Raw genomic sequence first — 15,442 nt, 5'->3', positions numbered from 1 at the left:
TGTATATATTTTTAAGATAGCTTATTGATGCATAATTGGTTTACAATAAATGGCACTGTTTTACATCAGAAAAACAATAATACTTTAAAAGTCTGTTGGAACTCAGGTTTCTAAAAAGGCATTTCCTTCTTGCCCTAAATTACCATTATAGAGGAATTTGAGTGTATATCGTATCACTGAGAGAGCTGAGCGACTGACAGATATTTAACTGGGGATTTCCCTTGCAGATTATGGAATAATACTGTGATGCAACTGTACTGCCTCCCAGTCTTAATATATACTCCATTTAAGGAGAGTATGGTGAAGAAGTTCATGCGAAGTAGATATATAGTAAAAAGATTTTCAAATGTATCTTACTATTTGTTAAGTAACTAGAGACAGATGCAAAATTAACAGACTAAATTAATTTTCAAATTAGCACTTTATTTTAGTAGTATCCCTTATCCTGACCATGCACCATTAATTAAAACAGCATGCTCCCTTGAACCTTGGGTGAAAACATGCAATTTCTCCTCTGATATTTTCCAACCTACCAAAATCTGTTAGCATATTTAGCAATCTTCTAAAAAGTTATTAAAACCTATGACAGAAATATACTTTTTTGGCATTAAAACATTTATAACTGAACAAGAAGACATAAAAAGTAATATTGTGAAAGACAAGTAACTATTTAACAAAATGACTTAGAAAAGTCTGATAATTCAACAAAAGTAATAATTTTTTTCCAAATTAAATCCTTTAAAAACTGTAGCCAAATAGATTATTAGCAAGAAAGTCATTCTTCTGAAATTCCTGCTACCAAATTTAGTATTTACAGTTCATTTTCCGGTAACTTTAAAGAACTTTGAATTTCTTTGCTTAACATAAAAAGATTATTGTTAGCACTTTTTATGCTAATAACTGATAATAGTGAATGGCTGAATCCATATCTCATTTTACTTATCTCTTTCAATGTTATATAAGTAAATATATTCACACGTTTAAATATACAAACATTTTTCCTACGTAGTAATATGTACAAAGCTTTGATTACATAGATTCTCCTTTAAAGACATGCTTCCCTCACATTAAAGTAGATATTCACATTAAAACAAAAATTACAAACTATTGGATATGAGCCAAAACATGCTCATGTTGAGCTCAATCAACTGAATGATAGTTTTTGCCTTCATTTCACTGCCAAAAGATGGAAGAAAACTGAAGTGATGAGAAAATGAAGTGATGGTTCAAGTGCAATATAATTCAACCAAGCCCATTAATAAGCCTGTGTAGTTGCTAATCTTGGATCAAATTCAGCAACTTGAAAACAGGGTCACTGAGGAATAAATGAACTTTACAGTTGGGAAATGGGATAAAAGACTGAGGGAATAAACAAAGCAGGGAAATACAAAGAAATCTAAGTTAGCGAAGACGTGACAAGAGGCTGAAGATTTTCTTGTCAGACGTCTCCATCATACCCCATTGTTTCGAGATTCAGTAGGTTCCCTGACCAACATCTCTACTTTAGGGCTCTGACCCCCACGTGGCTGAAACTGCTGGTGCAATCCCTGGGCATGTGACATGCAGTGTGCTAGGAGAGGCCCTGAGCGGAGGGTCTACCCTGGTTACAGGTTCAAATCAGGACAAGGTTAGGGGAGTGTGCTCTGGCCTGATGTATATCTCAGGACAGCCACTCTGCATCCTCAGACCCCTCGAGATGCAATTCAGTGCCAGAATTTCCAAATCAGACAGGATTTTTCCCATTTCATAACAGAGGGAGCCTGGCCAAAGCTGTGACGTTGAGGGTCACAAGGCTCACTCTCTTTAGGGTGGCTGCAGCCACACCTGCTCAGCTAGTCCAGGACCTGAAAGAGAGCGGCCTGGATATGAAGTGATCAGGGAGGTGGGTGACAAACCCTGTTGCTCAGTGACACCCATCTGCTATTCATACTGAGCTGCAGGGTTTTCCAATGCCTTCCACATTTGGAAACATAATTAGATATTCAGTATTCCACTAAGATAAAGGGCAAGCCTGGTCCGAGGAAGCAAACCATTTTCTAAGAGAGAAAGGTAACTACAGTGTGTCCGTAAAGTCATGGTGCACTTTTTTTTTTTTTTTTTTCTTTTCTGAAGCTGGAAATGGGGAGAGACAGTCAGACAGACTCCCGCATGTGCCCGACCGGGATCCACCCGGCACGCCCACCAGGGGCGATGCTCTGCCCACCAGGGGGCGATGCTCTGCCCCTCCGGGGCGTCGCTTTGCCGCGACCAGAGCCACTCTAGCGTCTGGGGCAGAGGCCAAGGAGCCATCCCCAGCACCCGGGCCATCTCTGCTCCAATGGAGCCTTGGCTGCGGGAGGGGAAGAGAGAGACAGAGAGGCAGGAGGGGGTGGGGGTGGAGAAGCAAATGGGCGCTTCTCCTATGTGCCCTGGCCGGAATCGAACCCGGGTCCCCCGCACGCCAGGCCGACGCTCTACCGCTGAGCCAACCGGCCAGGGCCCATGGTGCACTTTTGACCGGTCACAGGAAAGCAACAAAAGACAATAGAAATGTGAAATCTGCACCAAATAAAAGGAAAACCCTCCTAGTTTCTGTAGGATGATGTGGCAGCATGTGTGCATGCGCAGATGATGACATAAACTGTGTATACAGTGGAGCAGCCCACGACCATGCCAGTTGAGATGTGGACGGTACAGAGGAAAGTTCAGTGTGTTCTGTGGCTCGCTAAATTCGAATCCGTGACCAAAGTGCAACGTGAATATTGGCGCGTTTATAACAAAGCGCCACCACATAGGAATAACATTACTCGGTGGGGTAAGCAGTTGAAACCGGCAGTTTGGTAGAGAAACCCTGTTCTGGTAGGCCATTAGTCAGTGACGAGTCTGTAGAGGCTATACGGGATAGCTACCTAAGGAGCCCTAAAAAATCTGTGCATGAGCCCACATTGAACTGCACTGAATAGGTATGAAACTGGGAGAGTTTTCCTTTTATTTGGTGCAGATTTCACATTTCTATCATCTTTTGTTGCTTTCCTGTGACCAGTCAAAAGTGCACCATGTAGTTTACGGACACACTGTAGTTGTAGAAGTTACTGCATCATTATATTACCTCGGAGTCTTTTCACACATATTCTGCTAAAACTGAATAAATGATCTCATGCCTTCCAACTGAAATGGCTTCTTAGACCAACTTTAAGCATACACTGGGTTTTACAAAAATGAAATACTGGTATATTACAAACACAGCTTTTCTTTATTTCTTTTAAACTAGAAAGACTACCAATAGGTATCAGCTTTTCAGTTTGTAATAAATATACTACAGAAAGTGTGTATATTCTGTGGATATACAGTTTTTTGCTTTTATGTGTCTTTTCTCTTAAGAGTGTCTCCTGTACTATATAGTAGTGACTATCTCTCTCACTGTAAACTTTCAAATGATGTTTGTTATGTCTGATGTAATAAATATAGAATTACTTCATACTATTTTAAAACGATAGATACCACTTTCTTTCAGCACCCCTTAGGGACAGCCTAAGTCTGTGAGTCTGTTGGAGTACTGCCATGATTTGCTTTTTCTCCAGAGACAGAATGCTTCAGAAACTGACCAGTAGCTCCAATGTATAATCTTGAGCGCATGGGCCATTTCTGAAAAAGAATATTTAAACAAGAATCCAAAAATTAGTATCTATGACAGATATAACATAAGCTGTAATAATAATAATTATTCCAAATATTTCAATGCAAATGCAATCTTAGGTAGCTAGTAACAATTGTAATTATGAAGTCTAAGAGACAACATGAAAAAATATTTATGAATGTTAGCAATAAAAATATACCCAGTCTGACCAGGTGGTGGCAAAGTGGATAAAGCGTCAGTCTGAAAGCTGAAGACCCAGGTTCGAAAGCCCGAGATCACTGGCTTGAGCACGGGCTCACCAGCTTGAGTGTGGGGTCACAGGCTTTAGCATGGGATCATAGACATGACCCCATGGTCACTGGCTTGAGCCCAAGGTTGCTGGCTTGAGCAAGGGGTCACTGGCTCGGCTGGAGGCCCCTTCCCCACCATTAAGGCACATAGGAGAAAGCAATCAGTGAACAACTAAGATGCCACAACTAAGAGTTGATGCTTCTCATCTCTCTCCCTTCCTCTCTGTCTGTCCCTGAAATATATATATCTCCAGACTTTGGTTATAACTGTATAGTGTGCATATAGGCAAAAAATAATGGAGAATGAATATAGTTAAGTACAGGAAAATATATCTACCTACAGTGTTTTAATTTTAAACTAAACCTAAAATAAAAATCTAAATAAAACAAAACCCTTGGCTTTAAAGATATTTTTGGGTGAACACACAATACAGTGTACAGATATGTTGTAGAATTGGGCATTTGAATGAAACCTGTATAATTTTGTTAACCAGTGTCACCCCAATACATTTAATGAAAAAAGGGTATTTTTAGAAGTTATACATGGTAGTATTGTGTGTCTACACTTGTCAAAGAACTATAGCAAAAAGTGACTAATTCAACTATCTAAACATTTTATCTAGTTTAAAGCAATACCTGGAAGCTACAAATATTAGAATGTTTGCTGTTTATATAGATAGAACATCCAGATTAAATGTCTGCATATATTATCCTCACACGGCTCTAATATTTCAGTAATCAACATCTTTATATTTTGATTATAACTTTTTCTAAATTCACCTTTAAAATAGCCTCTCGAACAATGTAATTTATTGCCAACGAGGCATGACAGTGAAAAAACATATTACATAAGTAACCCTTTCAGAACCGACCTTTCGTTTTTGGGAGGGTGGTGTATAATCAGTTTAGTTCTAAGGTCCTTGGAATACTGAGGGTTACAATTCTGTTAACCAAAAGGTACAAATAAGAATATTTTAATTTGCATTAGATTAATCAAAGATATAGACTTAACAGTTAAGCATTTTTGGTAGTGTCTGTAAAATAATGTGTTATAGGTGGTTTCAATTGTGTATATAAAATCTCCTTCCTCTGAACCTACACAGCCCATGGTTATAGCTCTCTTATGGCACCATCAACATTCTCCCTTATGTATTTCCATCTTTGTCTCTGTTTTATGTTCATTTAGGGCAGGGATTGAGTCTTACCCTGGACTGTATTCACTCTCCTTTCACAGTGCTTTCCTCATTGTCGGTACATGATTTTAAAATAGATTAGTCACTTGTTCAACCATCAACAATTTCATTAGCAGGTAATCTTTGACCTTGTTGCATTATCCCTAGAGTTCTCTTTTAAAATCTAAATAATCAATCCAGAGGAACAATGAGATTTAATTTTTCTTAAAAGAGTAAAAGACTACAAAAATAGTTGGTACATGAATCAAGTGCAAAAAAACCTCTTCTTAAGCTTATTGTTACCTGAAAATTATAGTTCAAACATTATTCAAAAAAAAACACTACAAGAGACTAAGGTGAAAAACTTGATTTCCATCTGAATTACATCTCTCACAAAGAGGCATTTAACAGATGCTTTTTGTAATAAAGTCTACTTAATGTTAAAAATGTCAAGAAAAAAAATCTAGCTTGACCTGTAGTGGTGCAGTGGATGGAGCATCGACCTGAAATGCTGAGGTCGCTGGTTCAAAACCCCAAGCTCGCCCTATAAAGGCACGTACAAGAGGCAACTAACTACTAAGAGTTGATGCTTCCCACCCCCGCCCCAATTTCTCTCTCTTCTTTCTCTGAAATCAATGTCTTTTTAAAAAATCTGATATTAATTATATATTTGAATAGCCATATAATGCACACTGTAATTCAAACCCCTTAATAATGAATGACTTTTCAGCTGAAATTGTTAAAACAGAGTGGGACAAAAGTAGATTTACAGTTATATGTGAAACACAGTTTATTCTTATAATATTATTTATTAATTATAGTATTAATTTCCATATGAACTGTAAACCTTATGCTCTACTCTGTATATAAGAGGTGAATGGAATGGGGCTTTCATAATTATAAATAAATGATATTTAAAATTTTATATTTAATATTTAAAATAGCATGAGCCTATAATAATTTTGATTATATTTGCAAAGTAAATTTTATTAAACCTAACCACAGAATTTTAAGTTCAGTTAATATTAGAGGGTATACTTTTTACCACATTTCAATGATTATTCAATAATTTATTGAACACTGATATAGTTAAGACTAACTCATAATTTTGTGTTTGTGTGTGTATGGCCAAATGCTTCAGAATGGTAAAAATAAAAATTTGAAAATTTAGGTTTAGTAAATATATGGAAGATGGCATATTTTGATTAGAAAGCCAGATCAGTGTAGATTTCAAAACAATCAAGTCTAGAAGGACAATGTAGAGTTTAAATACTGACCAATCTACCTATATGTAATTATAGGTACTTGGCCCATGAGGTCCCCACTGCAAAAGGCTACTTCTTAATATATAGGTACCTATATGTAATTAAACAAAATGGATTATCTTTGCTAACTGTACATTACAGAATTTGAACATAGTATTTCAGCTTACTCAACATACATGCCAATTTATTATAAAAATTGCATAAACACATTATAATTTTTCTAATACCCTTGGTGGCTGTCCAGTCCATGATGGTTAACCTTTTTTAAAACGTACTGAAATTTACTCCGTGGAGATGTAAAACGGTCTCATTTTGTTCCCAGTTTTACAAAAAATCTTCATCATTGGTTTCCTAGGCTTACATAGGGGCAGATAATTCTATTATCTCATATTTCATGAATATTTAATTTGTGAAAATTTTCAAATAGCTGATAAAAACAATGGAAATATAATTATGTAAATTAAAAACTCAAAGGCTCATAAATGGTAACTCTGATACTAAAAATTACCAGGACCTGCAACCAAGCACCTCACCAGGCAACCTCACAACTGGAAAGGGCATTCTGTAGATTGCATCCTCTAAGGAGCCTGAGACACCACTAACCAGCCACCTCGGGTTTCAACCCACTATTTGCGAACGGTTAAGAAGTAGTTTTGCAGTGGGGAACTCGCGGGCCAAGTTCCCTCCGCCCCTCTGTTCCATGCCTCACCCCGAGGGAGGGGTGAGAGCCCGGCGGCATCTGCCGAGGTGCTGGCAGATGGGGCAAATCAAGATACCCTGCTGCCGCCCCAGCTCCGCAGTGCGCCCGGCCCGCCGACCTTGACAGGGTGCAGGTAGCCGTCGCCGCGCAGGGCGCCCAGCCCGGGATCTGCCGGCGCCTCGGCATCGTCTTGCAGGCTGCGGGTAAGGTGCGCGATGTAGGTGGTGGCCAGCAGCAGCACGTCCAGCTTAGACAGCTTGGTGTCCGGCGGAACCGACGGCAGCGTGCGCTGCAGCTCCAGGAAGGCGTGCCGCAGAGTCTGCACTCGACTGCGCTCACGCGCTGCATTCGCAGCCGCTGGCCGCCCGCTCCCCGAGCGCGCAACGCCGCTCGTACTGTTCGGCCCTGGCCCAGCACTGCCGGGGCTGGAGTCTCGAGTGGAGGCGGCAGGGAGCACGAACTCGTTGCTGGCGATCAGGGGGCTGCTTGCGGGGCCGCCGCGGTCCATGGCGACGATCCGCGCCGCGAGTCCTGCAAAGGAACGAAGGAGCAGTGAGGCTGGGTCCTCGGTCAGGCTTAACCCCGGGAGGCACAGCCCTCTCTCTAGTCTTGCGCGCCCGCCCGGCCGCGCGAAGTCCTAGGTGTGTTCTTAGAGAACAGGCTGCTTTGATTGGGGCGCGTTTGCCTTCCCGCGTCTGGGGAGACTTTGGGGGTTGAGAGTTCCTGCGATACTTAGAAGGCCGAGGAGCGGCGCGGTGCAGGCTTTACTTTTCACATACAAATTAAACGAAAGTGCTACTCTGCTGGGGAAGGAAGCTCTGGTTCGGAACTTGTTCGCGCTTCTGGAATATTATCCTGCCAGCCCCGCCGTAAAGATAGTGCCGATCATTTTCGCAGAGCGTGGTACCCACAACCGCCGCCCTCACACTATTCGCTCCCGAGGCACTGGACCCGCGGGGCAACGGCGGGAACCCAGGGTATTTCTGTCGGAGGAGTGGCGATCTCTGGCCTCAATCATCTCGGACTAAGGCACCCGCTACCCTCCGGGCCTCGGGACTGAGAGGCGTGGCGGGAGTCGGACCGCGGCCCTCACCTTTCCTGGAGCGGCCGTGCGGATCTCTGCTCCCCTGTGCGAGCCGGCGAGGGGCGTCGAGCTTGGTCTGCCTGACCAGCGCCGTGCTGGTCACTCCATTCTCGTCCAGCCGAATTTGCCAGCAGCTTCCAGCTTGCGGTAGGTGCACCTTTTATGCGGGCGTTCTCGAGGTCAGGCGCGCATGCCGGCCGAGCTCGAGGTCAGGCGCGCGTGCCCGCTAAGGTCCGCTCCCACCTTAGAGGCTGTCCCCGGGGCTCTACCCTGGCGGAGCCACCTCTCCAGCCGCGGGAGAGTCATTAATCAAGCGGTCCCGCGGGGCGGGGCCAGAGGGGCGGGACGTCCTGCTGGCCCCTCCCCGCACGTCGAGGCTCTCGGGAGGCGTGACTCTCCGCGCGCTCCACGCCTGCGGGGTGGGAGCTGTGGGCCACCCGCGTGGCTTTAGGAGTCGCCAGTGTGCGCCGCGTGCCTTCTCGGCAGACACTGCGCTGAAGCGGGAGCCTTTACTGCTCTGTGGGGCAGCGTGGAGGGTGCCGCTTCGCCGCGCTAGCCTTTTATTTCACCACAAGGTAAATGTTTCACGTTGACGGAAGTGCTCAAAGCACTAGTCCCTCCACCCCGGTACTCCGTGACCAGTTTCTGAGCCACGCAGCAGTGAACCGCACTTCCCTCAAACGCGCCCACTGTCGGTGAAACTTAAGGAGTTCTCCAAACCTGAGTAAACTGCCCTGGGGTGGCAGTCGCTTCTCTCCTGGGTGCGGACCCTTAACCGGCCATCAGATGCCCCCGAGGCACGCTGCTTGTGTCGCTATTGGGATGTAAAATTCATTCTGGCCCCATCTGAATTCGCTGAGGTGTCTTGCACTTGGGGACCCGCGGGGAGCGTGGCGGGCGCCGTGCGGCAGGGGTCTGCCGGGGCTCTAGCCGGGGCTAGCGGCTTCCGCGCGTCTCTGACCCCGCGCCTTCAGGGGCGAAGTCATCCTAGACACCCAAGATTTTCTGGCAGCTAATTAACATATTCTCGAAACAAAGCCATCACTTTGAAGAGCAGGACATTTAAAAATCTTTGGGGTCAAGACGGGATAACAAATTTACAGTATCATTCGTGAAACCGCTCTTGTATATGCGACGTAATTTCATACTTTATAATAGATTTTCAAATTGGAACTACATAGTAATGGTGGCATTTGAATATATCGTTCCCTACTTCAGTATATTAGTTAATCAGAATAATCCTCAGGCTTTTATGTCATTTCCCATTCAATAACTGTGATTAGATTTCATTTTTAGACAGAAACACACCAAAAGGCTATTGGTTCAAAAACAGGATTACTTTCTAATGACTGAGAAAGCACATCTTTATTTCCCCAGTAAATGATATCTATTAATAAAGCAATTGGAAAACAATGTCTCAGATTCAATAAAGGAGCAAATCAAACAAGAACTTAAAGGTTTTTCTCATATAATGCGATACCATAAAGAAACAAACCACAAAAGATGATGTTGCCTAGTTCTAAAAAGGTGGAAAATAAAAAAGATCCCAAACGTTTCAGACCTCTTAAAGCTGAATTAAGTTTGTTTTTTGTTTTGTTTTTTTTTCTACTAACAAATTTCCTTTTGGGTTATGGAGATGGTGAGGTTCATGAACATCATTTTTTGTCGCGATCTTTTTCAGATTCTTTCAAAGAGAGATTCCTGTTAATAAAGGGAGGGGGATCTTAGCGTTAAGTTACTTCAAAAATGAAAGTTATCCAAAATAGGTAGCAAACATAGAGTGTAGGACAAAATAGCAATACTAACGGCTAATGATTAGTCACCAAACTGTGTATATCTTTTCATAATTTAAAGGAAGCATAAACAAAGTTTCCTACTCATGCTCTGCCCTCCTCTCTTCATTGCTGGATTAGGGAAATATGGGAAAATCTGAGTTGAGAGAGATGTGAAAATAAGAATATTGGAGTGCAGATGGGCCAGGACTAGGGTGAGGCAATTAGGTACTTAGGGCTCCTTAAATTTTGCACCCTGGGCGTCTCACATCCTCACCCTAGCCCACCTGATAAGGTAGTGTGGCGGAGGGGGCACAATCCAGGCTAACAATGGCCAGCTGTGTTGCCAAGTGAGTTTCCAAAGAAAGGACTGATGTAACAAAATTACTGCTGGCCACCCCCTTGCCCTATTGGCTGCCACTCGAAATAGGCTCTCTGAATCCTCTGATGATTCTAGATTAGTTCTAATTCCTGCAGGAAACCAGTATTTGCAGTTAAATTAAAAAATGAAGATGAAAATTTTCAAATTTCCAGCATTATGTAAATTAGTAACTGTTAACTTATTTAACTCTTTATATGTGCTAAGTGCTTTACAAAAAATACTTTATTTTCCATTTAGTTTTTGCAAAAACGCTTTGAGGATTTTACAGTTGAGAAAATAAAGCACAGAGGGATTAAGTAATTGATCCAAGGTACCACAGCAAATATGTGGCAGAGATAGGACTTAAACCAATCACGTTGACCCTAATGCTTGTGCTTTTTACCATACTATTCTATTTGTAGAGTTTTTCATAATATGCAAAACACCTTCTGAATCTATTATGTTAATAAAGGGTATACTCTAACTTGACTCCTTATTAACAATCCAGACACTATTTCAATAGTACAGGTGTATATCATTCTTTGAGGTTCCCTTCTAGGCTCCCAGAAAGGACATGGCTTTAGAGTTCTGTATATTTTATTTCACAGAGTGTGGTGTAGGTCATACCATTATACTTGTCTTTTTTCTAAATATGTCATATTGCTTTCCGTCTTAACTCATTGTCTTTATAATGTAAAATTACACAGCAGTGAAGAAAATCATATTGCTTTGTTATATATATGCATATTATATCACAAAAGGTTTTATATGATTGCTGCTTTGTTTACCTTTCAACTATTTCCTTCATTATTTAAGGTATAATTTACATAGTTAAATTCACTCTTTTGAGTGTGTAATTCAGCAGGTTTTGATATACATGTACAGTCATGTAACCACTACCACAATAAAGATTTGCATTATTCCCTCACCAAATTTCCTTGCAATTACCCTTTGTAGTCAACCCCTAGTCCCTGGCAACTACTGATCTCTTTTCTGTCTCTATGTTTTTGCCTTTGATGGAATGTCTTAGAGCAGCGGTTCTCAACCTGTGGGTCGTGACCCCGGCGGGGGTTGAACGACCAAAACATTGGGGTCGCCTAAAGCCATCGGAAAATACATATGTGTTTTGGTTGTTCGACTCCTGCCAGGGTCGCGATCCACAGGTTGAGAACCACTGTCTTAGAGTTATTCAGTATATAGCCTTTTAAGTCTGGCTTCTTGTGTGAGTATAGGTCCGTTTCACTTCAGAAAATACGTAGGTGTGAGACTGCTAAGTGTGGTAAGTATATGTTTGACTTTATAAAAATATGTCAAACCATTTTTCCAAAGTGGCCATATGATTTTTGTATTCCCTCCAGTAGTGCCTGAGCGTTCCAATTGTTCCATATCCTTGCTAGCGTTATCATATTTTTAAAAATCTATTTTAATAGCATTTTTTTAAGAAAAAATATTGATCCAATATTTTAAAATCAGATGATTTCACAGTCTAGATGTCTGGTTTGCCAGCTAGTCTGATTTCTCAAGTTCTGTATATCTGCTTGGCTACATTGTTTTGGAGACAAAATCCCTGCATCTGTTGGACATGTGCTGTCCAGTTCACCTCAATCACATCCTCACCAGCTTCCCTACTGTACTTTACCTGCCTGACCTGAGGGTGTTTTTGAGACCCCCTTGCAGAATAGTTGAGAGCTTGGCTTTTGGAATCAGTCACCTGGAGTCAAGTCCCAGCTCTGCCTCATGGCAATAATATGACTTTGGGCTCCTCTCACTGGGCCTCTCTAAGGCAAACTCATTTTCTCATCTGTAAAATGGGACTGGTCATATTCTCATCTCAAAGGGTTCTACCATTTTTTAGAATTTGGGTAATGAATTTCAGCTTTCAAAAATGGACATTTTAGAATGGAAAATATCTGATACAATTCTCATAAATCAGATCTTACATAACTCTTGTTCACAGAGGAAGCCATTAACAGAGTTGAGACTAGAAGCTACAAAAGCTACCTTAACCTATTTTTAAAAATTTTGTTGCTTACCACTATTGCTTTTTCTTTTTTTGAGAGGCCTTGTGTCCTAATTTCAAAAGGGTTGAGAACTTCAAATCAAAATCTTAACACTATACTTACATTACTGATACATATAAGTTAATTTTGCCTCTAAAATTAATATGAATGAGGTGGGTTTAACACAGCAAAATTATATATAATAAGATCATCCTAGAGTTTTGTGACTAAAAATATTTTCTAACTTTTAAATATTCTTCTCTAAGCATAAAGGAGATATGTTATCATAACTGTTCAAATATAACCTTAACAGTGGTGAAACCAAGTTATTTTTACTGTTTTTAAATGTCACTTTGTAACTCAAAGAAATCTAATGCTTCTGTACTCTAACTAAAGCTGGTATTTTATATAGTTAAATAACATTCAGTGAACATTTCCTGTGAATTATGGGTCTCAGAGATTCACATTCCTTAAAGCTATCTGAAACGAAGGGCATTGTAATACAGCTAGGAAGTTATTTTTGCATTAACAAAAGAGATGATTTGATTCTATTGACACTGCTTAGGCTTGAGAGATAGTTAAATAATCAAGTACGAATTTACTTTTTTCATTGCACAGTACAATACAGTATTCTCAGTGTATATTATTTACAATATGTAGATGCATTTAATGTCTATTTTTAAGTTACTAGAGCCCAAGCACCTCCTAACATGTTTGAAAAGAGAGGAAACATCTGTGACAAACACAGAAAGAAGAAATGTGTACATTTTTTTGTTTAACACCATATATTATTTTGCATTGAACCGTGAAGGCATTTGTTCAGAATCAGCCTTTAAATAAAAAAATAGTTTTGAACTAATCTTTAATTAAAGTGTACATTGATAGTATCAAGTTCAGTATGAGGGTCAAAAACAACGTCAATGAGTCTGACTTTTTCCTCCCTGTAGGGAAAGCAGGCTTGTGTAAATATACATGAGCACAGACTGCACGCATTTATAAAGGAGGTGGAAAACATTCCCCTGTCATTGGACAGATGTTGCTTCACTGGGTTCCGCAAGGATACAGGCACAACTCCCAATGTGTGGAACCTTAAATGGGAGTGGAGCACATACTTTTAGCATTCTTGAAGAAGCATTCTAAGCTCCTTTCCACCTCTGAGCAGGCTCCCCACTTCAAATATTAAATGTAGACCATAGGCCACTTGTCTGCTGATTCTCCCCCTAAAGGTAATTAAGGCAAGAAGTTGTTTAACTTAACTTTTTAGAAACTGAAAATGTATTCTTTTTGTATGGGCTGGGTATTTTGTTTTTTAACACTTTGCTGGTATTCTATCTTTATTCTCATTAGCTCATTAGCTCTTAGCTTTACATTAAATTAGTACAATGTCAACAATAGGCACACCCTAAAAATCTAAATCAAAAGCTTAATGAAATTCCATCATATATTTGGTCACCTATTATATTAAAGAGAGGTAGACTGATATTTCCATTTAATAAGACTTAAATCTTTTGGGATAATAAAACAGTATTTTGGCATGTCCTCAGTAAAAATGTCACCTGGGGAAACAAACATTTAAAACAAAATATTTGTGTAGTATTTTTTCATATAAAACTGAAGACTCAGGATTGAACATAATCTATTTCATTGACAGTATCAGTAGAAGGACATTCTTTATGTTCATCTCACAGGAACGCCCCTATTCCTCTGTTTTTTTTAGGGTAGCCTGTCTTACCAAGTACATAGTAGTTAAAAATGAATAGCATTTTTATTGAGTGTTCCAAGTTAGGAAAATGAGATTAGGGTGATTTATTTGCTGTTTTTGTCATTGCAGTCCTAGTGATTAGAGCTTTGCTTGGGGCTATAGAATACACCAGTGGTAGTCAACCTGGTCCCTACCGCCCACTAGTGGGCGTTCCAGCTTTCATGGTGGGCGGTAGCAGAGCAACCAAAGTATAAATAAAAAGATAGATTTAACTATAGTAAGTTGTTTTATAAAGATTTATTCTGCCAAACTTAGCAAAAAGCCGACATAAAGTACTTCATAAGTAGTTATTATTTATGCTTTAACTTGCTGTAACTCTGCTTTATAAATTTTATAAAGTAAAGTTACTTCCCTACTTTATAAATCATCATTACTGTGGAACCGGTAGGCTGTTAGAAAATTTTACTACTAACAGAGATACAAAAGTGGGTGGTAGATATAAAAAGGTTGACTACTCCTGGAATACACGGTATGTGTCACAGTTCACAGCTCATCTGTGTGTGTGTGACAATGTATAGAATTTACCAACATTGTTACCTAAGGCTGTGTACATTTTTATTATTTCCTTTTCCATCTTGATGAGATGCTAGCAAAACCTTTAAAATGCTTGCCAAGAAACAAATCTCAGGAGCACTGTTGGGGAATTGACACCAGTTGTATAAATCAAGAAACTATTGGGGTACTGTGGACAAACTGGCTAAGGTTTTGATGGTGATTACAATGGACACAAGCAATAAAGCATGCAGCTTCCAGTTTTTTGTGCATATATGTGTGTGAATGGAGAGGAGGCAAGACCAAAATTAGGACTTCTTTCTCCTCTCCAAATAGAGCATTTTCCATACTTTCAGGATCCTCTCTGCCTTAAGCCTCCATCCCAGCAAGCCCAAGCCAGTCTTCAGGGAATGGAGATTGGACAGTGCAACACTATAGTTCATGGGTCTTCTCCAGGTGGCTCCATTAAGAAATGCTAAGATATCATCCCTTGATGGACCCTGCAAAGAGGGTCTCATGGCAAAGCCACCTGACCTTCAGCAGACAGTTTTTGAAAAAGGAAACCTATTCTAAAGTAGTCCTCTGCCTCTGATTACTTTCTCAATAAAATATACCAGTGTCCTTCATTATATCATAATAACTACTATTGGAAACATCAATAGATCAGTCATCTTTTGATTACAAATGAAAAAATGTTGAATGAATAATGTATAAGATGCATTAGGATTTAGAATGCCAGTAGCATTTACCATACTATGCAACAATTATATCATATTTAACTCTCCAGCTAGCTTGTTGCCAGATCATTGAGATCAGAACTGTCTCATTTGAGTCTTTATATTTAGTATTGCTGGCATATAGTAAGTGCCTATTTGTTTTATGAACAAATGAAGTTATTTTCTGTTATGCTTTTTTCCCCATCATCTTG

The 15,442-nt window shown here is 40.3% G+C and overlaps 2 protein-coding genes across 3 annotated transcripts in view; both read right to left on the bottom strand.

The window, feature by feature from the left end:
* Window positions 1-2,307: 2,307 nt before the first annotated feature.
* Window positions 2,308-8,410, bottom strand: TCF24 (transcription factor 24). 2 transcript variants are annotated; one of them, XM_066372444.1, is made up of 4 exons: window positions 8,137-8,410; window positions 7,162-7,574; window positions 4,779-4,849; window positions 2,308-3,624 (listed from the first exon to the last, which is right to left on the bottom strand). In XM_066372444.1, the coding sequence occupies exons 2-4, from the start codon at window positions 7,549-7,551 to the stop codon at window positions 3,573-3,575; spliced, it is 513 nt and encodes a 170-aa protein (XP_066228541.1). In that variant the 5' UTR covers window positions 7,552-7,574; window positions 8,137-8,410; the 3' UTR covers window positions 2,308-3,572. The 2 variants fall into 2 exon arrangements, with proteins under 2 accessions (XP_066228541.1, XP_066228542.1); XM_066372445.1 differs by lacking the exon at window positions 4,779-4,849.
* Window positions 8,411-9,717: 1,307 nt separating this feature from the next.
* The window catches only part of PPP1R42 (protein phosphatase 1 regulatory subunit 42), a 49,776-nt gene continuing 44,051 nt past the window's right edge, over window positions 9,718-15,442 (bottom strand). Inside the window, exon 9 of the mRNA XM_066372443.1 lies at window positions 9,718-9,828. Within this exon, the coding sequence (XP_066228540.1) occupies window positions 9,783-9,828 (46 nt within the window). The 3' untranslated portion in view covers window positions 9,718-9,782. The remainder of the gene's footprint in view (window positions 9,829-15,442) is intronic.

The sequence above is a fragment of the Saccopteryx leptura genome, chromosome 3 (assembly GCF_036850995.1).
Source record: "Saccopteryx leptura isolate mSacLep1 chromosome 3, mSacLep1_pri_phased_curated, whole genome shotgun sequence".
NCBI lineage: Eukaryota > Metazoa > Chordata > Mammalia > Chiroptera > Emballonuridae > Saccopteryx > Saccopteryx leptura.
Note: the sequence above shows the minus strand (reverse complement) of the source record. Positions and strands in the feature narration are given on the sequence as shown.

Coding starts and splice junctions, on each gene's coding strand:
- TCF24 (XM_066372444.1), bottom strand. CDS start 7,551: ATGGACCGCGGCGGCCCCGCAAGCAGCCCCCTGATCGCCAGCAACGAG. Junction 4,850..7,161: donor GCTACCTGCACCCTGTCAAG/GTCGGCGGGCCG, acceptor TTTGGTTAACAG/AATTGTAACCCTCAGTATTC. Junction 3,625..4,778: donor CACCCTCCCAAAAACGAAAG/GTCGGTTCTGAA, acceptor ATTCTTTTTCAG/AAATGGCCCATGCGCTCAAG.